Source organism: Varanus komodoensis, unplaced genomic scaffold (assembly GCF_004798865.1).
Source record: "Varanus komodoensis strain SLA01 unplaced genomic scaffold, ASM479886v1 scaffold3, whole genome shotgun sequence".
Lineage (NCBI taxonomy): Eukaryota > Metazoa > Chordata > Lepidosauria > Squamata > Varanidae > Varanus > Varanus komodoensis.
Genome location: NW_025335761.1, coordinates 35,805,103 through 35,826,959, shown reverse-complemented (window position 1 = coordinate 35,826,959; position 21,857 = coordinate 35,805,103). Strand labels below are relative to the sequence as shown.

The window sequence follows — 21,857 nt, the reverse complement described above, 5'->3', positions numbered from 1 at the left end:
TCCACAAGAGGAGTTAAAGAATTTTTAGGAAGAAACTCTGAATTGTGTAGCAAAACATCCTTCTCTCAGTTGTGTGAAAATCCTTGAATATTGTGTTTCTTTTCAATGGAGCAGAACACAAAAAAATGCATGGAGTACTTCCTTGTAAATCAAACTTAGCTTTGAAACTATTTTATTTACTAAATAAGACTTCATGTTTTCTCTCTTTTAATGCAAAAAAGAAGGGATACAGAACAGATAGCCTACACAGCAGGTGTTCATTGGAACTAGTCACTATCTCACAAAGGTCAATGGGATTGCTCTTTCTATGGCAAACATAAAATTAATATGTTATTAAAACAAACTTCTGCTAAACATGCACACTTCTGCTGTGCAACACCCACAATGTAATAAGGAATTTGCAATTACTCTACTTGTATTACTATCAGTTGAAAAACAATGTATCATAAGTAGGCTGAAAACAGCCAGTGAACTAGTTTCCAGAACTAGTGCTGCGAGTGCCCAGGCCTCTATGTGTGTGTTACTCAGCGGCTTCATAGAAATACAGTTATTCACTCTGCAAAAAGCTGTAAGTTTACAACACAGATAGAGAATACATAATCTTGACTTTTTTTATTTCTTTCTCTTTTTTTTAGGAAAAATATATTTGACAAATCTTAGAAAAAACAATTTTTAAAATGCATGTATATATGAAAGTTGTCATACATCTTTGAGGGGAATCTATCAGTTGGCAGTAAATTTGCATTACAGTGGATTTAAGAGAAAGCTACTAACCTTCTAATGAATGCTACTGGGACCTTAAGGATGATTTCTATTGTGTTCTGTGTTTACTTTCCTGTTGATCTAAGAAATGCATATGTGCTTTTTCCCATAGAAGCTTTTCTATAGACACTTCAAAAAGAATCCATATATGGAGAATTGGAAGCTGCATGCTTTCCACATGTTAAAATGTACAATGTGGTAATTTTGCTTTTTGATGTTCCTTGTGACACTAACATTGACTGTTCTTAAATCTAACCCTGATTACAGATATGGAAGTATTTGCAGATTATCAGAAGAGGATTTCATACCAAAATAATGTAATAATTAAATATATCACTCTATATTTTAATCTTTCATTTGATGCTGCAGTTATATTGTTTCATATCCTTTTCTCCTTTTGTTAACAATTAGGTAGGAATGCATTTGCTGTCTTTATGTATTGCAGCTTTGCAAAAAGGCATTCTTGGAAACACCTTATTTTTGAAAGAGCTGAAGCCACACGGGTATGATCATGTTTGCTTAAAGACATGAGCTATGTCATTTCCTTTATGAATTAAATGCAGATACCTCCTAAATACCACCCCCACCCCCGCTTTCAATGTGTTGAATATTAACAAGTGTTGGAAATCTGTGAATGGTTAAAAGAAAAGTCTGACATCCTGGCATGTTCAGTTTTGTGGAGATGTGAAATATACCTAATGGCTCAGCAACTAAAGGATGCTTAATCTCAATTCCCTGTAAAGACAGCCTAGAATGAAATCTTCATTTCTGACAGGACAATGCAAAACTTGTCCTGCTTGCTAAAGCAGATAGGGACTGATCCACATCCAGGGTTGGTTTGTTCATCCCTCTGAATACCCTGGACCAACAGAAAGACAAACAAGCCAGAGCTTTCCCTGGAAGGAAAAATGTCAAAACTGAAGCTGATGTATCATGAGAAGGCAACATGCACTGGAGAAGATAATAATACTAGGGAAGGTCAAAGGCAGAAGAAGAAGAAGACTAAATATGAGATGGATAAGGATGACCTCTTAAAGGAAGTCAAAGCCTTGAGTTTACAAGAGCTGTGCGAGGCTGTGCAACACAGGACATTTCAAAGGGCATACATTCAAAAGACCACTGTAAGTTGGAAACTACTCGATGGTAGGTAACAATATAATACTGAACTAGCCTTAGTCACATTACTGAAGCTAGGTAAGTGAAATATATGTAAGTAAGAATGCATCACATATTTAATCCAAGAGAGCAATAAGCAAAGGCATAAATACTAAAACAGAAGCCCCTAGGCAATTTGTTCAACTATGCAGTCAAAATCATTTCAAGACTCAATGGTTCCCAAAGTAGAGGAGCTACAAAGGAGTTGCTTAATGAGCTAAGGAAGATCCCCTACTCTTGGTTGAATAGAATGCTTTCAGAGAAGTACAAGAAGCCTATTGGCTGAGAGGGACTTTTTCTCTAAGACCTACTGGTTACAGCTTCCAAGAAAGGTCTAACTTTTCTCAAAGATCTTCAATTAACTTTATGAATACAAACTTCATGGGATTTACTTAAAGCCATTTCCCAACCTAAACTGGTATAGCTTTAATATTTACCTTACCAAAGCCAAACACGGAATTGGTTCCTGGGTCCAGGAAGTCATTAACACTTCTCTGAGGGAGGAACGGGTCCCTGCCCCTCTGAAGGAAGCAGTGATCAGGCCCGTCCTGAAGAAGGCATCCTTGGACCCAGAGGTGGCCGCCAATTATAGACTGGTGGCAAACATTCTGTTCTTGGGTAAAGTGCTGGAGCGGGTGGTGGCAGGACAACTCCAGGCACTCTTGGATGAAACTGATTATCTGGACGCATTTCAGTCCAGTTTCAGACCCGGTTATGGTACTGAATCTGCCTTGGTCACCCTGTATGATGTCCCGTGCAGGGAGAGGGACAGGGGGATTGCATCTCTGTTGGTTCTCCTGGACCTCTCAGCAGCTTTCAATACCATTGACCATGGTATCCTTCTGGATTGACTGGCCTCTTTGGGAGCAGGAGGCACTGCTTGGCAGTGGTTCCGCTCCTATTCGGCTGGCCAATTCCAGAAGGTGATGCTGGGGGACTATGGTTCTGTACCATGGCAACTTTGCCATGGAGTACCACAGGGTTCCATTTTGTCCCCCTTGCTATTCAACATCTACATGAAACCATTGGGAGAGGTCATCAGGAGGTTTGGGCTGAGGAGTCACCAGTATGCTGATGACACCCAGCTCTACCTCTCTTTTACAACTAATCCAGGTGAGACAGTGGCTGTCCCAAACTAGTGCTTGGCCAAGGTAATGAGCTGGATGAGGGTCAATAAACTGAAGCTCAATCCAGGTAAAACAGAGATCCTCTTGGTAGGTGGTTCAGGTTTTCAGGCTACTGATTTTGGCCCTGCCCTGAATGGGGTTGCACTCCCTCTAAAGGACAGGGTCCACAGCTTGGGGGTGCTCCTCAACCCGGAGCTGTCCCTGGAGGCCCAGGTGGTGGCTGTGGTGAGGAGTGCTTTCCTTCAGCTTCGGCTGATCCATCAGCTGCGTCCTTACCTGGACGAGCACTACTTAGCAATGGTGACACACGCTCAGGTAACTTCCCATTTGGATTACTGTAATGCGCTTTATGTGTGGCTGCCCTTAAATCCTGTCTGGATACTTCAACTGCTTCAGAACAGAGCTGCCAGATTGCTGTCAGGGGATGAGTGCTATTCTCATATAACACTGGTCCTTCATCAGCTCCACTGGCTTCCAATTGAAGCCCGGGTTCAATTTAAGTTGCTGGTATTGACCTATAAAGCCCTAAATGGCTTGGGACCGGGATACCTAAAGAAGCACCTTTTTTCCTATATGTCCACCGCCCCTTAAGATCTGCAGCAGAAGCCCTACTCCGGGAACCCTCCATGAAAAAGGTTAGGAGAACATACTCGGAGGAGGGCCTTCTCTGTGGAGGTACCCCAGCTATGGAATGTGCTCCCCAGAGGTCCGTCTGGAGCCAACATTATATACTTTATGGTGCCAGGTCAAGACCTTTTTATTCTTCCATACTTTTAATGTTTAATTTTAACAATGTTTTTATGCTCAGTTTGTGGATCATTTATATTGTATTATTTGGGTATCTGTATTTATGAGATTTGAACTGAAAGCTGCCCTGAGACCCACTGAGTATTGGGTGGGGTAAAAATCACCCAAAATAAATAAATAAATAAATAAATTCCTTAAGTTTAAGAGCAATATGGATTAAATGGGAGTGTAAATAAGAGATAGGAATTATGGCCCAAGGAAAATTCACATACAATCTTCTATCATACTGATAGAATTTTCTCCAATTTTCTGGGTAGTCATCTAGAAAGACAGCCTAAGTCTTGGGTATTTTACCCATTAGTGAGAAGGAATGCAGGTATTTCATTTAGCTCACTTTACAGAATCAGCCATGTTGTTGGACCAACAACATTCAACAAGAATGTTTATGAGAATATGAAGCCTCTTGCTTAACGGCATGACCCTCATCTCAGGTCTAAGGGCAACTGTAAGATCCTAATTTCAACACAAGCTCCTTCTATTTAATACCTTGACTACATAAAGTACTTACCGAGTTCGTCTAGGAATTGGAGCTTTCCTTGACCCTCCTCTGTAGAAGGGGAAAAAAGAGAAGATTCTTATTACATCACGAATCACATCAAAGCACAAGCGATACACAGGTATATGTAAAAGAAACTAAATTGTATTGTCAGAAAACCTAGAGTCTTCAATGAAAATGCCACCTTCAGCTCAAGCTCAAAGTAATAAGCACTGAACAATAATCATCAAGACCAGGACAGGCAAGCTATGGCCCTCCAAATGTCATTTGACTCCAGCTCCCATCATCTCTCAGTACTGATTATGTTGGCTATGGCTTACAGCATTGCACACCTTACAAAATCTAGGTTACAAGTTGCCCACTTATTATCTAGACCAATGTTCTGCTTCCAACAGCAGCCAGCCAGATGGATGGGTCACTGAGAGGTTCACAAATGATGCATAATGTCCTCTAGTTCATCTTCAGCATCTGGTTGTCAGAAGTATGCATCTGAAAGTTCTATTAATCTGTCACAGTTAAAGGCCATTGATTGGCCTGTTCTCCATTAATTAGCCTCATCATTTTAAAGCTATCTGAGCTAGCAGACACCACTGCATATTGTGATAGTAAATTCCACAAGTACGTATGTACTGCATAAGACAAATTACTTTGATTTAGTATGTGCTAACAGTGATATGACTGCTCAGTTTACAAACGGTTGTTACTGCCACATCGCCAGAGTCACCTGCTGGAGTGCCAAGCCTACAGAAAATGAAAGCAGTTAAGCAGGTGATGATCTGGCTGGTCACTAAAGCTACGGCTACTGCAAATTATGGACAGTCAGATATCTAAATATTAAATGAAGATAACAGGAAGCAGAGTAAAACCATGGATAAAGGGAAAAAGCATGCACTCCTATAGTGTGTTCCCAATTTCTCCCCACTAATTAATGGCCAACTAACATTACACCCATACTATTCCTTGCAGTATGACAAAAACTGGGGTAAAGGTGAACTCAGGCATAGTCTAAGTAGGATTCTCACTGGACACAGGTTTCATAGAAAGCGTGCTGGTACTGCTTGGAACATTGGTTCAATACCAGTAACTGCTGCCAGTTATAACTGCTACATATAGTATTCTTCACAATTTGGGTTGCCAGTGCAAGTATTACAGGAACACCAGAAATAGCAAAGTATCCGCACACTTCCAAGCAGGGTATGCTGAGGCTAAGATGAAGGCCCCACCACTACTGCAAATTCCAGGACTGCCTTTTCAAGTGGGTGGATTTATGCAATGGCGGCAGCAGTGTTGTGGAAAACACTATGGCAGCTACCAGGTATTGACTGAAGCCAAACAGTAGTTCAACACCTGGCCCATTACACTGCCAGCATCATTGGGTAACCTCGGGTACTCACAAAGGCAAGGCTGGAAGGTGCAGCAATGTGACTGGCAAGCCCACCAAGTGCATTTTGCCATAGCCCTCCAAAACCTGGAGCTGAACCTTATCCAGCAGAATTTTTCTGGCACCTACTTAACCACACAGCAATTCCACACCATAAGTTATTTGCACAGGATACCTTGGAGTGAGACAGCTATCTGAAGGTATCCAAAATGCTAATGTTGCCTACTGCACATATTTTGAAAGTGCCTTACTTCCTCTCCCATCTTGTCATTCAGAGTTTTGCCAATAAAAAATTTACTGCCCCTTTGAGAGAGCATCTTGGATTTTATTACTAAAAATTAATAGTATTGAACATAGCAACAACGGGATGAATTTCTTGTTCAGACCAGTGGAAATGTTGCTGGCAAGTAATAACACTAAAAATGCATTCCAAAAAGGATCAAAAAGCAGCGCCTTTGGGACATGGTGTTCTCAAAGAAAAAATAGTCTGTCATGTGCAATCAAGGGGAGGGCCAATGGCTCAGTAGAACAGCACATATTTTGCATGTACAAGATCCCAGGTTCCATTCCTGGCACCTCCAGTTAAAATGATTTCTGTAGCAGGGCTGGGAAAACCCTCTCTGAGGCTTTGGAGAGCTGCTGCCATTTACTGAGAATAGATAGTACTGAACAGATTGAATCAAGAGTCCAAAATGGGTATAGGGCAGAATCATATGTCCAACAGTTATGTTCTTCAGAACAGCTCCTAAAATGCAAAAGGCAAACAAACAAAAGCCTATAGTGATACTATCACCATAAACAGCATGCCAGCAAAAAGGCATATAGAAATCTTTATAGTATTATATGAAGCGAAAATAGAACATTCAATCCTCTCAACTTGTGGATCAAAAGGTTACTGACATTCTTTCACATTCAATTTGACATGAAACCATTTAAATGCACAATTATGCACATGTGCAGTGAGGGGGAGGGGAATCAGATTATGAACTGTGTAAACAAATCTTCAAGTCTATATTCAGTGCTTGCTTAAATAGCCACATGGGGAAACACATTTGCACAGACAAAACTGCATTAACCAAAGAATAAAAGGCTTTGATCTCATTCTTCAACAAAAGCTCCTAAGGTTTGCAGCTGAGACACCTGCAAATTAGGGAAATTAACAAAATGGCAGACTCAAGTCTAAAGTGGTGAGTATCCAGAGGTATCTGCCTGCCCTCAGTTGAGGGGATGGGGAAAGGATGGACTCTGATCTCATCCAGTAAGGTGATTCTTATTTTCTTTGGAGTATCCTGGAAACACTTTCCTACCTTTCATTGAAAAGGCGAGTGGCCAACATATAGTTCATTGTTGTCTTGTGTTCCAGATAGGATCTGAGAAATCAAGAGTGGGTGAATCACATAAAATTCTTTAGTAAAATTAAATAATATTTGAGTGGAAGAAAAATTTAAAGCAAGAGACAAACAAAGGCAAGACTTGTAAGGAAAGCATAGTAGAAAGCTGGGATATGTTAGCAACAAAAATGATAATGGTACTAAAACATCCTTTAATATACTGCAAGTGATAGCCCTGAAAGTGAAGTTTAGAGCAAAGGATAATTCGGGGAGGTGGAGGGGAGAGTGAGCATTTATATCAACTACTTCCCAAAGGTCTTCTACAGATTCCAAGATAATAGAATAAAAACTCTAGATAAAAACTCACCCATATATCTCCCAGGTTAGTGGTGTAGGGAATATGCGAATGAATCCCCCTCTTCTTTCATATTCATCCTTCACTCTACGCAAAACTTTTATCTGGAATTAGAATGAGTTATGGTAGCCTAATTAATACAGAAGTGTTACCCTCAGGGCAGGATCTAGCTTCACATAAAGTTTTGAGATACCCTAACTCAGAAGTGAGCTGAAGATGGATGGAGGTTTACCAATAGATCTTCAAGTCTAGCTAATTTGCCACTATTCAACAATAGCAGTGGAGCAGATTTTTGTTTTGTTTTTGTTTTTGAGGGGATATCCCATAAATTAGGCTGCTCTAAACAAGAACACACTGGTAAAATTCTTGTGCTAGCAGTGATCAACAAATTCTAAGCACTCTTGGATTATACTGATTATCTAGAAAAATTTCAGACCAGACTCAGGCCAGGTTTTGGTCACCTTGTACAATGGTCTATGTTGAGAAGAAGACAGTGGGAGTGTAACCCTTGTGATACTCATAAATCTCTCAGCGGGTTTCAATACCATTGATCATGTTCCCTTTCAAAGTGATTATCTGAAAAGGGAGGAGATGGTACTGCATTTCAGTGGTTCTGCTTCTATGGATAGCTCAAGAAGGTGGGGCTTGAGGAATATTGCTTGACTCTGGATTCTCCAGCATGGAATTCACCAAGGTGAGAGGTCATGCTTCTCAACATCTATCTGAAACCACTGAATGGACATCTGGAGTTTTAGAAAGCATTACCATCAGTATGCTGATAACATGCAGCTCTATTTCTCCATTTCATCCCAAACAGGCGAGGCTAAATCAGTGCCTGGCTGTGACAATACATTGAATGAGAGATAAACATTGAAGCTCAGTGCAAACCAGACTAACATGGTATTAGCTGATGGTTCTTCTGACTAGATGGTAGAAGTTTAACATAATCTAGATGTGATTACACTCCCCTTAGGTCCATAGTCTGAGGGTTCTCCTGGAGCCATCTTTGCCACTTGAGACTCAGCTAGTTTCAACTGAAGTGCCTTTCACAGCTCTGGCTGGGGAGCCAGCTATTCAGCTATGTGGAAAGGGATAGCCTGGTTTTAATAATCTATGCTCTGGTTATCTACAAGTTAAATCATAGCAATGCATTCTGCATGGGGCTGCCCTTGAAGCTAGTTCAGAAACTGCAGTGTGTACAAAATGGAGTGGGCAAATTAACAACTGGGAGCAGAAGGTCTCAGCATATAACACCAATTCTGACTGCTTTGCACTGGCTGTCTGTACACTTCCAAGCCTGATTCAAGGTGCTGGTTTTGGCCAAGAAGGGAGTCTACTCAAACCCTATGCTTAACATCTTGAGGCCTCTCTGGGAAGCTCAGAAGTATCAACAAGGGAAAGGGCCCTATCACTGTTATCCCCCCATTTTGGATTAATCTCCCCATGTATCTTGCATGGTTCCAACTCTCTTACCTCTTTTGCCCCAGGTTAAGAATGCTCTCATCTCTAAGACATTCAGTGGCACTTGATGGCATGTTTGAGGCTATTATATCAGTCTTGTATTTTTTTAAAAAAAGTTTAGTTGCTTAAATTGCTTTAAATACAATTTTTAATGCTTATATATTAATTTTTATGCTTTTTTATTGTATGTGTGAGTTGTGGGGCTTTTGTAATCATATTGAACCATTTAGAGAGCTTTATCTATTGAGAAGTAAAGAAAGAATGAGGATTTTCATCATCAGTATAAGACCATGAGTGGATTTTAGTGTAAGCTCAGTTTTGGCACTGATAAAAAAAAAATCCTGCACTTAGAAGCAGTCTGTTCTTAGTTCATAGTGTGTGTCTGCAGCCCTAAGGCACTATTTGGCACCTGGTCTCAAATACAAAAACAAAGATCTAGGAACACTGAAGTCCGCTCTCTTTTGACCAAACACTGGAGTATACACATAATCCCTGCAAGTCAAGGACCAGTTACTTTTGGGTCAAATTTGCCAGGTGCACTTCCTAGCCAGCCATTTTATTCTTTGTCATTTATTTACCTTGCTATGCTGCCACAAAGTGAGTGTCAGTCAGCTGACCCCAGCAGAGTCATCTAGTACCCAAATACACTCATTCATGAGATTGATTTGTCTCTTCATTTCCACATGTCTTTCTGTCCAGTTAAGGAATAAGGTACATGACTCCCCTTACCTCCTCCATGGAAAGGCCCAGCATAGAGCCAACATGCCTTCCTGATGTTCCTTTTTCCTTTGCTGAGGGCATAAGGTTTTTCATCTCAGCATCACTGGCAGAAAGCGGACGAGAACGCTGTAGGATCACAGTGAGAAACGAGGTTTTAGCTTTTTCTTCTAATTTTATGCCAAATATTTTTAATAGATTTCAAATGCCAAACCCAGCAAAAGAAGCCTTTTGCCAAGCAAAAGATACTCTCCAGGCACCAAATCCAGGAGTCACACTCAGAGGCAGAAAGATCCAAGGGCACAAATGCCAGGTTTCACACTCTCTGCCTCCAACTATAGCAAGGCCCACACCCCATTAGATAGCAAGGCCAAACTTTGCATTCCCAGTGTTTGACCACAGTACCACACCCCAAAGCAGTAGGAGCCAGCATTCACAGCTTCTGTCTCTATGGGCAAAACATGACACATGCTCCTGGCTCTGGTGCCTGTGGGTTAATGTTCCCAGCTTTCAATTGCTGGATAGTCCATGGTTTAGAGTAATCTGCTTGGGAACTAAAGCTACAGTAAGAAAGAGAAATTTAACTCATCAGTATTTTCACCAATTCCAAGTGCTGAAATGACCAGAGCCAAGTTCTTTACTGAGCAAGGAGATTGCATTTTGTGCATTCATCTCCATTTTGGTCACAAGGTGGCTGTCTGAGTTAGTCATGGGCAAGTACAAAATGGAAACAAAAGTTAAAAAAAAGAAAAAAGATCTGGAATCCTGGCAAGGCATTGCTAACCTAGCTGCACTGCCAAGGCTCAATTCAAAAGTATTTAAAGACTCTGAGACAATAAGTTCCTAAAGAACATTTTTAAAACCTCAGGATCAAAGTAGCTGAAGTTAAAACCAGGTTCAGCCATACCAGAGATCAAGAGATCAGCTTGGTCCATCTCAAGAAAGGTATCATTTCCTTATCATTTCATATCACTTTCCTTCCTCAACACAAAAATGAAAGAAGAGATTGAAAAGCAAAAGACAGTGTAAGCCTTAGAACAGAAAGTATACAAATACAGACAAATAAAGAGGACTGTAGAATGCAGTCAGCCTCAGTTTACTAAATTGGAACCATTTAAAATTCAGGAATGTATTGCAATTGCCTCAAAAAGAAACTAAAGTGCAGCATCTATTACACTGAAGTTGTGATAAATGGGAAAAAATAAATACAATTTTTTAGGTTTTAGAAGTTCTAGAGTGGGATAGCCTTCACTTCTGTGAAGTACCTCCTCTTGATAACCATCATGATAAACATCAGTGTTCATCAGAAAGTGACATCAAGCAGATATGCACTTCCCCAGCTCTTAGAAAGAATACAGAATCTCAGAGCAAATCCTTGACACTCTCCCACCCCAGAGCAGAAGGTTCAAGTACAAAGCAGTGAATACTAAGAAACACAGTAGTAGATGAAAAAGGAAAAGAAATAACACAATCCTACCTGCAGTACCACACATGGAGTAAGAGAATTCATCCCACCAAAGTCAAACTGTCTAAAGCAGATATGAGTGCATACTTTTCCGCAATTACAAAATTCTGGTGCTTCTACCTCTTTTTGTCTTTAGGAACATAGTAACACCCCCATAAAACCACTGAATACAACCATTTTGGGGGAAATTTACAACCAGGGTGCTATACTAGAGGGTGATATGAGCAAGATATTATTTTTTTCAAATTAAATAGAATTGTAGAATATTAGAGTTGGAAGGGGCCAAGAAGGCCATTGAGTCCAACTCCCTGCTCTTGTAGGACACCAATTTACACCATCCTACTCAGATGACTGCCTGACTTCTTTTGGAATGTCTCTACTGTGAGAGAGCCTACAGCTTCTCTAGGCAATTGGTTCCACTGTTGTATTGCTCTGACAGTTAAGAAACTTTTCCTGATATCTAGCCTGAATCTGGTTTGCCACAATTAGGGTTGATTATGAGTCCCAGTAGATAGCTGGGAGTTTATAAATAATAAGTGAAGCAATATAGAATCCAATACTCACCAACTTGGCATTTGTTGATCGGGACTGTGCAGAGACAGGGCGCTAGAAGAGGAGGATAAAATGAATAAAGAATTCTGATCTGTATAAAAGGGCAGCTTTCTGTTGTGCTATCTCCAGTATTATAATTACCTCTTAAATGTGCACTCAAGGCATTTAGGGTTCATATATGCATGCAGCATAGCAATTGAGTATTGTGTTAATTTGTAAGGTACCTCCCCCATTTTGTCCTTACTTGGAGCTTTTGGTAGGGATTTCTCCTTCCATCAGAGGGATAATAACTTGTTCGGTTTAATCGCTGACCTGGATCCTGACAAACAAAGCCTAAAGGAGGGATGAAAGAAGGATGCATAAGAACATTCCATTTATGGACAGTGTCATGATTCTGGACCAAAAGCCTCAGTAGTATAACAACCCCACCTCATCAACTGCCCAGTTAAGCCTACCATGAATGCCCCCTCAAGCCACTGCTTAGTTATAGGGACTGCTGGGTAACAGAAAAGTGCTCTCTCTAGACGGAACATAAATATGCTGCTTTGCTTGGATTTTACTCTTTCCTAAATTCAAACACAAATTTGTGAGAAATATAGCTGTACTGAGCTATTTTGTATATGCATAAAGTATAGTTGCACTGAGTATGAAAGAGCCATGACTGATGCTGAGCAGGGTGTAGGTATGAATTCTGGTGTATGTGTCTACATGCATGTGTGTCTGAGGGGCTGATTACATGTGATGCTTTAACAGAGTGAGGTTGTGAGATAACCCCAGAATAATGCTGCATTTTGCTGGCATGGTTTGTGTTAAATTAATTAAGGGGAAACATGCCAACAAAGTGAACACTATTCTAGAGCTATCCCACAACACACACACCATCAAAACATCACACTGATGCCACCCAAGTAACACAAACATGCACACACACTGCCCAGAATCCATACCCACACCACCATACATTTATCACACATATGTTTGCCTCCAAATATTCATCCCCTTCTATAAATTATTTCATGATATACCTACTATTAACCCATTATCACCTATGTCAACAGAAGACTGGATCGGAATTGGCATGTCACTCACCTACAAGTGTGAACATGTCTGAAATCATACTAGCTTTAATCTTCAGATCCAAAGGAGCATCACTGTGGATGCACAGCAACATGAAGGAAGAGAAAGCAAATCAATTATCTCCAATTAATCAACCAATTTATTCCATGTCCTTGGGAATAGTGTAATTAACCAAAGTAGCTCAACTTTAAGAACACCTTTTTTCCACAAAGGTTTGGACACAAAGTGGGGTGGGTGGGCCTGGGATTCCCTTTGCCTAATATTACATACAACTGAATTGATATGTTTGGTTGATTTTCTCTGGGGCAAAGGTTATACCTTTCACTGCTTAAAGGACATGAAACTCTCAGATGTAGCTGGACAGAGATATTGGAGTAGAATCTTTGGGACCTCCTGCCCAATTCTGCCAGAGCTATTTGGAAAATAACCTTATTAGGAGGTGGATCTGTTCTTTACCCACAATCCTAGCCCAAACATGGTTTACTTAGAGGTGGCAGAAAGGGGCTAAGATGATGTGAGGCTTCATGTTCTGGTACTTCAGTCTAGTTGTTGCTATGGCTGAAGTGGCTCTGCTCATTCTCTTCACCACTGACATAGAGAAGGCAAAGATGAAAGAATAAGACCCTCTGCCTTCTCACTACTTAACTGACCCTTCTTAATCCCACCAGTCCAGCCAAGAAAATGAGGCACAGTGGGAAAAAACAATGGAAGAGATGATAGGGAGCACCTACTTGCATATCTTGGTGGGCTCACAACGCAAAAACCTAAAAAAATTATCTTTATCTCCTCAGCATACCACACAAAGGAGGGAGGGAGGGAGGGAGAGCACAGAAAATCCTCTTCACTAAAGCCTCCAGTGTGGGAGAAGAGGAGGGTCTCCTCCATGGAGCAGTCAATAAACAAGCTGACCCTACCTCCTGTCCACCTCAATAAATAATTTTTTGGTCTCCATGGGATGAAACAAGGTTTGCTCAACCTTTCCTCTAAAACTGTAACATAAAAGGCTATTCAGTTGTACCCATCCAAGATATTTGACAGATTATGGCCAAATCCCAATTTTCCTTACCAGGCCAGGGAAGGTGACAGATTAACTTCCAAGAGCCAAGGCTTGAGAGTAGAATCAATGAGGACATCAAAGCCATAAAGCTCTGAAACAAAACACACAACACTTACAGTGGTGGTATACTGGTATTTCTAAAGACTTAAACCAGGGTTGTTGAAACACTTGTAGCCTGGAGGTAGAAGTCTATTTCAGAGCAGCTTTTGGAGGCTGCATTCTAGTGGTGGGCAGGACCAAAGTAAAAAAAGGAAGTCATAAAATGCAAAAAAAAAAAAAAAAAATCCCCAGCATGTTAGTGTCAATCTCTTACTGCCAGTAACTAAGCCTTAGCAGAAGCATTTCAATCTCTTGGAGAAGACAGAAAACTTCAGAAAAGCCAGAAAACTAGACAATGATTAGTGGTTATGGGAAAGGTAAGTATTGTGGCCATCTGGGAACCCTGAAGAGCCAGATTTTCCTCCCAGGCCTGATCTTCTGCACTCTTAACCTAAACCAACAACACAACAAATGTTTGCCGAAGACTTCTGGTGAAACAGATGATCAAGATGATCATGGGTGCAATGTAGAAAGCTTGCTAATCAGAGGACTGCAGCTGATTGTAAACTATTCTGTAGTTGTTCTGCCTCTAGTGCCAAAATGTTAGTCTTACCTATGCACTGTACCAGCACTTTGCCTCTGCTTTCTGGTTTCAGAAGTACATAAGTCATTCTGCTCACACTATTAATGGTTTTGTTTCCATTGGTTTCCATACTTACAGATGCATGTGTACTCTTTTAAAAAGGATTAACTCAAGTGGAATTAATTTGTTTTGGTTTATTTAATTGCACTTGCATTGTATGCATGGTCATACATGAATACTAATGTCATTTTTCTTTAGGGTTCACGTAACACATTTAAAATTAAATTACAAATAAAAAGATATACCAAAGACATAAACATAACTTCAAAGATAATACAGTATGGCTTCCTACTGAAACATGCAACACACCGAAACTTTACTTGGAAAGGATATACTCAAAAGTACAAGTATTTAAATCTTTCAATAAACCACACATGAAGCTGTGAAAACTGAAAACCAGAGGGGGGTAGGGGTGGGTAGATAGGACAATTCTTTAAAGATTATGTACCTATGAAACACTATACCCCAGGAAATACCTCAGCAGCAGCCATGGATTACTTATATGTCAAGAAGAAACATGAAGCAGCAAAGACACCTAACTTTTACCACACAGAGAAAATTACATGTTTGTAGCAACTTGGATGTCCAATCATCCATGGACGATACTTTGTAGGAACCCTAACCCTTAGCTTTTCTATGAAAAAAATAAGGAGTTGAAAAACAACATACAAAATGACATACTTTTATAATCAGGGAGTGAAGGGAGACATAACAAAAAAGGAGAATGAGAATGACACCCACCCAACCACCTGGAGAAAAGGACTACAGATCTGCTACACAAAACATGTTGCCTGATCAGCAGCAGATGCCATACAAAAGCAGAAGTGTCAAAATACTTGGGGAAAGGAAGCAGCCGGAGGTCAAGATATACCAGGCTGTGAATAACTTAGTCTCATAGAGTTGATGGTGGCATTCTAGAGATAAGCAGGCAAGAAACCAAGTCAGGAGCTGCTTCTGGGGACTTGCAGCCAGCTGGTTTCCACTGCACCAGAAACATCACCAGTAATGCTGTGGCACACACAGAGATCTCGCCTTCACATGAAAGAAACTGGAACTTAGAAAGCTTCTCCACTGCCCTGCTATCCCTTTACCATTGCTTGGCTGAGCCCATAGAGGCTCTAGTTGAACATTAAAGATCTTTTGTTTGATCCTCAACAGCAGCTTTCACGTGCCCCAGAAGAAAACCTTGGACATCCTTCATGGCAGATTTGTGCCAGACCAAACCCATTTTAGGGCTCAGTTGAACATCTGCTCTTACTTTAGTGCAGCAGACAAGGCCACATCATAAACCAGCCTTTGCCAACTTGGTGCCCTCCAGCAATGCTGGCTGGGGAGGGGGGTGCTTTGAGTTGGAGGCAAACATCTCTGCAGGACACCAGGTTAGTGAAAGCTGCCATAAACTGTCACCCACAACCATCTTTGCCCGAGACAGAATTACCGCAGAGTTCTGCAGATTCCAGGGGCTGAGACTGCAAAAAGGTGCTTTCAGAACCTTGGTTTTCAGGGGAAGCATATTGCAATCATTTATTCCATTCACTACTGCAGATTAAAGAACATACATCATTCAGTGAATAATTTCAGTAGTATGAATATGACACAATTTCATAAGTAAATCACTGTGTTCTTTCATTTGTAAGTGTGGATAATGGTAACTTAGCTTAATTAACTGCCCTGGGAATAAAATTGAAGGATGGTATACAAATACCTACATTACAAAAATTCCTTACCCTGCTTTCTCTACCTCCCACCCATTCTGCATTTAAGAATTGGCTGTAGCACAGTTGTCAAATAGTATATAGCTGGTCAACTATTCTTCAGTGTGCTCTTATATTTTATTATTATTACTATTATCTATATTACCCTGACAAATATCAACAACATGGTTGGAAATTCCTGGTATTTGTGGTCACATCTGAACTTTGAAATTGCCCTGGCCATTACTTTCCATAGAATATATTACCTTTATCAATCATCTTGTGGGAGGGACATGGAACTCTTATATAATTACACATTCATATTTCAATGAACCAAGAAAAGTATGGGTGCCGCACTGGAGTATTAGTCACAAAATGAACTTTCTGCCTTCTCACCATCTCTCCTCTTATCCCCAGGGAAAGATTTCATAGCACTTCAAAGGCTTGGTGTGTGCCATAATGGGGCTTTTCTATGCCCACCCAGAAGCAGACTGTAGAAGTCAAAACAATGAAACCTTTAATAGGCTTTGACCGGAATATACCAGTCTTCTCCTCCCTCCTCCTTCTGCTGCTGAATCACCTCTGTAATGGTCTGCCTGGAGTGCTGAAAGCTCATACTCTCCCTCATTTAACTCAGAAATGCCTCTGTAACTTGCCCTGAATTTTTACAAACAGTGATAAGCTAGCTAAGTTCCCCCAGCAGGAAAAAAATGTATTATGATCCCCCTCTTGCTCTCCAGACTATACTTATTGCATCTCCTAAAGGTCTTCAGTCCTATGTACAACTGGTTTATCCCATCTCCCTTTGTCTGTCAGAGGAAAAAAAATAGCTAGTTAAGCCCATTTTCCTCAAAAATCAGAACCTTTTTCCATTCAGTGCAGATGTTATATAGCTTTCACATCAGAACTAAGCAATGGCATTTTCCAGACTACCTGCCAAATTAATGCCTGGTCAGGATGTATACATAATACCTGCAGCCTCCAGAGAGGATACAGCCAGACCACCTAGGCCTGCAATTTAGTTGTATCTCCCAATGCCGAACAATCAGCAATTACAAGAAGGGGAAGTTGCTTTTAGTGAAGATTAAAAACATGCATTATACTGATGGGAATTAGTCTTCCCTTGTCTTGCCAATTTTATCCTATATGTGAAGACAGGGTACTCTACCTTAAAATTCAAGAATAATTATCATAAATCCCATGGCATGCAGAAGGCAAAGCAAATCTACCAACAAAATAAGGAGGATGGTAAGATGTTTCCCCATTGTTTTCCCTTGTAAATAAGGAACGCAAACCTGTCATTAATAGGTTTCAAATCCATGTGCAATTATTTCTAGGTACTGAAAAACAGAACACAAAACCCCATAGCAACTTTATACAAATTCCCAGCAAAAAAATATCCAAAACTATAGTTCTGACAGTTTAGGAAGCATTGCAAGGTCAGACTGAAACAGAAGGAAGAAGCTTGAGAGTAGGTGGCATCACACACAAGAAGTGACAGGAGAGAAAAACTAAGAGAGCAATATTGTAATCACCAGTCATTATGCACATAAGTTACAGAAGTTACATATGCTTTGTATTATTTGAAAACAAAGGAAAAGGTGAAAATAATCCCTTTTCTGTGTTTGAAAAGCTCAGTCATTAGAATCCCATAGTCATAGTTCTGTATATAACAGCTTCACACCACACAGGTATGGAATTTGACACTGAGTGCAGTAACCAACACTGAAAGAATTTCAGTTCACATGTTTAAACTCAAAAAGTTCCTAACTGTGTACAAAGAGGATTAAAAGCATGCAGGCAAAGCCTTGCACAATTTCAGGAGCCAGAAGTAAAGTTGATCAAGATTTCTCAGTAGTCAGAATATTTGCTGTCAATTCTTGCATGTAACTTTTTACCCTTCCTCATGATTAGTACAAGGAAAAGAAAGAAAAGAAGAAAATAAAATAAACAGAGATTGCTTAGTTCACATCCTATATACAAGCTTCAGATTTCATTAATTCTTGGCATAGAATTTAATGTACTTCAAAGGCATTTTTTATTTTTAAAGGGCATGGTTTTAACTGTAGTTTGCACAAATGTATGCACAATGCCACACAAGAAACAACACGCTATGCTTAACAAGTTTATCACCCTTCGGTTAGTCACCTCAGGAACCAGATGCATGGCCTACCTGCATCACTAAACCTGAAACCAAGAAGTCCTCATTCACAGCTTTCTAACAGCACAGAGCAAGCCAACTCTGTTGGGAACTGCTAAACACTTGCAGTATATAAAATCTAGTAGTGCTGGATATCACCAAGACTGACCAGAGGCATTCTGATACCCAAAGCAGATTCTAAAATACCACGTTACAGCCCTGCAGGGGCAACCGATTTCCAGGCCCAGGCTGTCCCTACTTGACTCATCATTTCTGCCCTGGTGTTTGATGCAATTCCATAAAGCTTTGTTATCTTTCATTCCACAAACTATGATACTTACTCCATACTTATCAGGAAGACTGACCAAACAAGCTGCTATTGCTCACTCACCTATTTTATCTTTAGCACATGCCTCTCTACACTCATTGTCCATACACTTAATGCCACCAGAATCTTTTCCTTCAGGCCCAGTCTTTCCCATATACCTTGCTTTTCCAGTGAAGCAGAAGGCCACACGCTAAGTGAAGAGTTGCATCTGTTATTGCCTTAGTTATTGTTTCCAAATCTAGAGACATAGTAACAGAATTGGTCATCCAATTAGCAGTACATACGTTACCCAATAGCCCTAACACAGCATTCTGTCTTTTCCATACTCAATCCTATTGCTTCAGGGTCTTCACCCATGGTCCCACTTCAAGTGTGTATGTTTAATATAACTGATATAATGCCACCAAGTTCTGCAGCTGCAGGATCCATATCCTGAACTAAGATTATTCAGGCTTGTTCTAATAAGTCTGTAGCACTGAGCAGCTTTAATAAATACTAATCCTTGATAAGATCAGGGTCGCTGGAATAAAATGCTTCTGGGCTATGCAATTCCTAGCTTTGATGCTTATATCCTGTTTGCACATAGGGCTTCAGGAAGTAGTATGTTGCTGCCAAAGACAAGGCTGAGGAGCAGGTACTGGAAAGTGGGAGAAGGCACACACTGGTACCAGCCGTTGCTGTTTGGAGCCTTTCCCAACTTCCTTGCCAGTAAGCTTTCCATTCTTTGCCAGTGCATAGCTCTGTACAAGAGCTCTGCCAGATACAAGCTCTATCGCCTCCATGTGGTACAACAATACAACAAACCCAGCAAAAAATTCCAAGCCAACGCAATGCACTTTCCCCCAGAATGCTAAATTTATGAAGTGGGCACAAACAATCATCAATCCCAGATCCTCCTGGAAGCCGTAAGTGTTCTCTGAAATTATGTAGCCTTTTTCCCATCATTAAGTGCCAGTCGTTCAGAGCCTTTATGAATGACAAATTCTAGGAATATTGCCATTCATAGTTTTCAGCTCCATCAGTGGTTTATCCCAGCCTGAAACTTGTGAGGTCCAGATGTTTAATGAAGTTTAACAAGGAAAGCTACAAGTACTCCATTCAAAGCCATCTACTTCTGCTCTTGCATTAAGGTTTTGGCAAAATCTTCAGGATGGCTACTCAAAGAATTCGGCACGTTATTCTTCAATCAGAATTTGAGCCAATTGTGTAATATTTCATAAACTGTGAAGAGGCAGAAAAGGTTTGTTCCAAAGCAGGTAACCAAGCAAGAATATGAAAGATCAGAGACATCATTAGTACAAAGTAATGCATGCTGCAATAACTATTACAATACAGGAAAGAAAGTCAATTCTGTGTCCTGCACTCTGGTATCACCAAGAAGAGATCTTGACATTCCTCTTTTTGACAGCCTTTGAAGTACCTATAGAGTGAAACCATGTCCCCCTCCTCAGCCTTCTCAAGGCTGAACATACTCAGTTCTCTCAGTCTCTCCTCATGGAGAAATGTTTCCAACCCCTGGTTCATTTTTGTTGCCTTCCTCTGGATCCTTTCTAATTTTCTCCATTTTTCTTAAACCTTCATGTCCAGAATTAGACGCAGTATTCCAGATAAAATATAAGTCCATTATATAGCATAGTTAAAATACTGTGAACAGTTCTGTTTTCCTTTATTCAAAGATTACTGCATACTTGGAGAAAATACAGAAGGGGGCAAATAAAACCATTGGGACAGAGTATTAGGGTGCGGTATCCTTATGAATACAGCCTATGAAGTTAACATGTTATAGCTTTTAAAAAAAGGTGGCAAAAACAGAGATTTATAAAATAGTACACAGAGAAACACCATTGTACCAGTGTGAAGCTGAGGAGGATGAGTGCCTTGAGTCTTCAAAAAGCTGATGAGGTCAGAGACATATCAGCTTCTCTCTCCTCTAATCTCAGACTGCCTTGCAGGTACAGAGGCAAGGCTCACCTTCCAGTTCAGGGTGAGAGAAGAAGGCAGAAAAAGCTATTGGTTTTGGTTCTGTACTTGCACCTGGCAAGCATGGAGACAAAGCAAATGGGACTTGGATGAGGGAAGGGATCATACCTACCTCTGCAGCTGCAGGGTTTAGAAAGAGGATATACAGCCTCATCACTCCCACTGTGGACTGGCTAAATAGTCACTACGGAAATCAAGATTGTCAAGCCCTCAGCAAGACATAAGGAAACAAATGCAAAAGGGAAAGAGAGGTCCAAGAATAAGGCAAAAGAAACCTCCATTTCCTATATTCATGAGGCCCTTCAAAGGCCCTCCATATTTTAGAATCTGTTGCACATTTTCAAAGAGTGGTAGAGTTAGAAATGTACCTTAAAAAGGAGGAAAAATGCAGCATTTCACAGTAACAAATTCCATGTCCGGATACAAATTGCTTCAATCCAGCTAATAGTAGTTGCCATTCCAATTCTTCTATTAATTAGTTGAATGCTTTTTTGTTACAATTTCGTTGGCAGAATGAACCCCCTAGGTCATCCATGCACTAAACAAATGTCTCATTTTCATTTTGAAACAAGCATTTTAAATTAATTGATAGTCTCATACCAATCTTTCACTAAGAAAAATAATGTTGTTTAGCACAATTGTTGCTTGATAGCCCATGTAACAATGAATGCACAAGCAATCTGCCACCTATGTCTGAAAAGGACTACAGGAGGTATGTAGCCTATGATTTCTCATTCATTCATTCATAAAATTTGTATGCCGTCCAATTACTAATGTCTCTTTAGTGGATGGATTATGTCAAACAGCATATATAAATTGACGACCCACTCTGGCTGCAATTAATAAAATACAGTAATACAATTCAATATTAAAACTTATTAAAATATTGATTAAATAAAGAGGTCTTAACCTGGTGCCAAAAAACATATAATGACGGTGCCAGGCAGACCTCTCTGGGGAGTGCATTCCATAGACGGGGCACCACCACAGAGAAGGCCCTCCTCCGGGTACTCTGTCTCCTAATATCTTTCACAGAGGGTTCCCGGAGTAGGGCTTCTGTTGCTGATCTCAGGGGGCAGGAGGGCAAATAGGGGAAAAGGCATTCCTTTAGGTATCCTGGTCCCAAGCCGTTTAGGGCTTTATAGGTAATAACCAGCACCTTGAATTGAGCCCAGACTTCGATGGGAAGCCAGTGGAGCTGACGGAGGACTGGGGTTATATAAGAATAATACCCAGTCCCCGACAGCATCCTGGCAGCTCTGTTTTGAACCATCTGAAGTATCCGGACTG

The 21,857-nt window shown here is 40.5% G+C and overlaps 1 protein-coding gene across 4 annotated transcripts in view; it reads right to left on the bottom strand.

Moving 5' to 3' along the window:
- The window catches only part of TTLL5 (tubulin tyrosine ligase like 5), a 155,250-nt gene that overhangs the window by 104,784 nt on the left and 28,609 nt on the right, over window positions 1–21,857 (bottom strand). For all 4 annotated transcript variants that reach the window (XM_044436882.1, XM_044436881.1, XM_044436883.1 and 1 more), the window contains exons 13-20: window positions 13,753–13,834; window positions 12,699–12,760; window positions 11,854–11,942; window positions 11,622–11,663; window positions 9,605–9,721; window positions 7,427–7,518; window positions 7,036–7,098; window positions 4,360–4,398 (exon numbers count right to left, since the gene is read on the bottom strand). In XM_044436882.1, coding sequence (XP_044292817.1) covers window positions 4,360–4,398; window positions 7,036–7,098; window positions 7,427–7,518; window positions 9,605–9,721; window positions 11,622–11,663; window positions 11,854–11,942; window positions 12,699–12,760; window positions 13,753–13,834 — 586 coding nt within the window. The remainder of the gene's footprint in view (window positions 1–4,359; window positions 4,399–7,035; window positions 7,099–7,426; window positions 7,519–9,604; window positions 9,722–11,621; window positions 11,664–11,853; window positions 11,943–12,698; window positions 12,761–13,752; window positions 13,835–21,857) is intronic.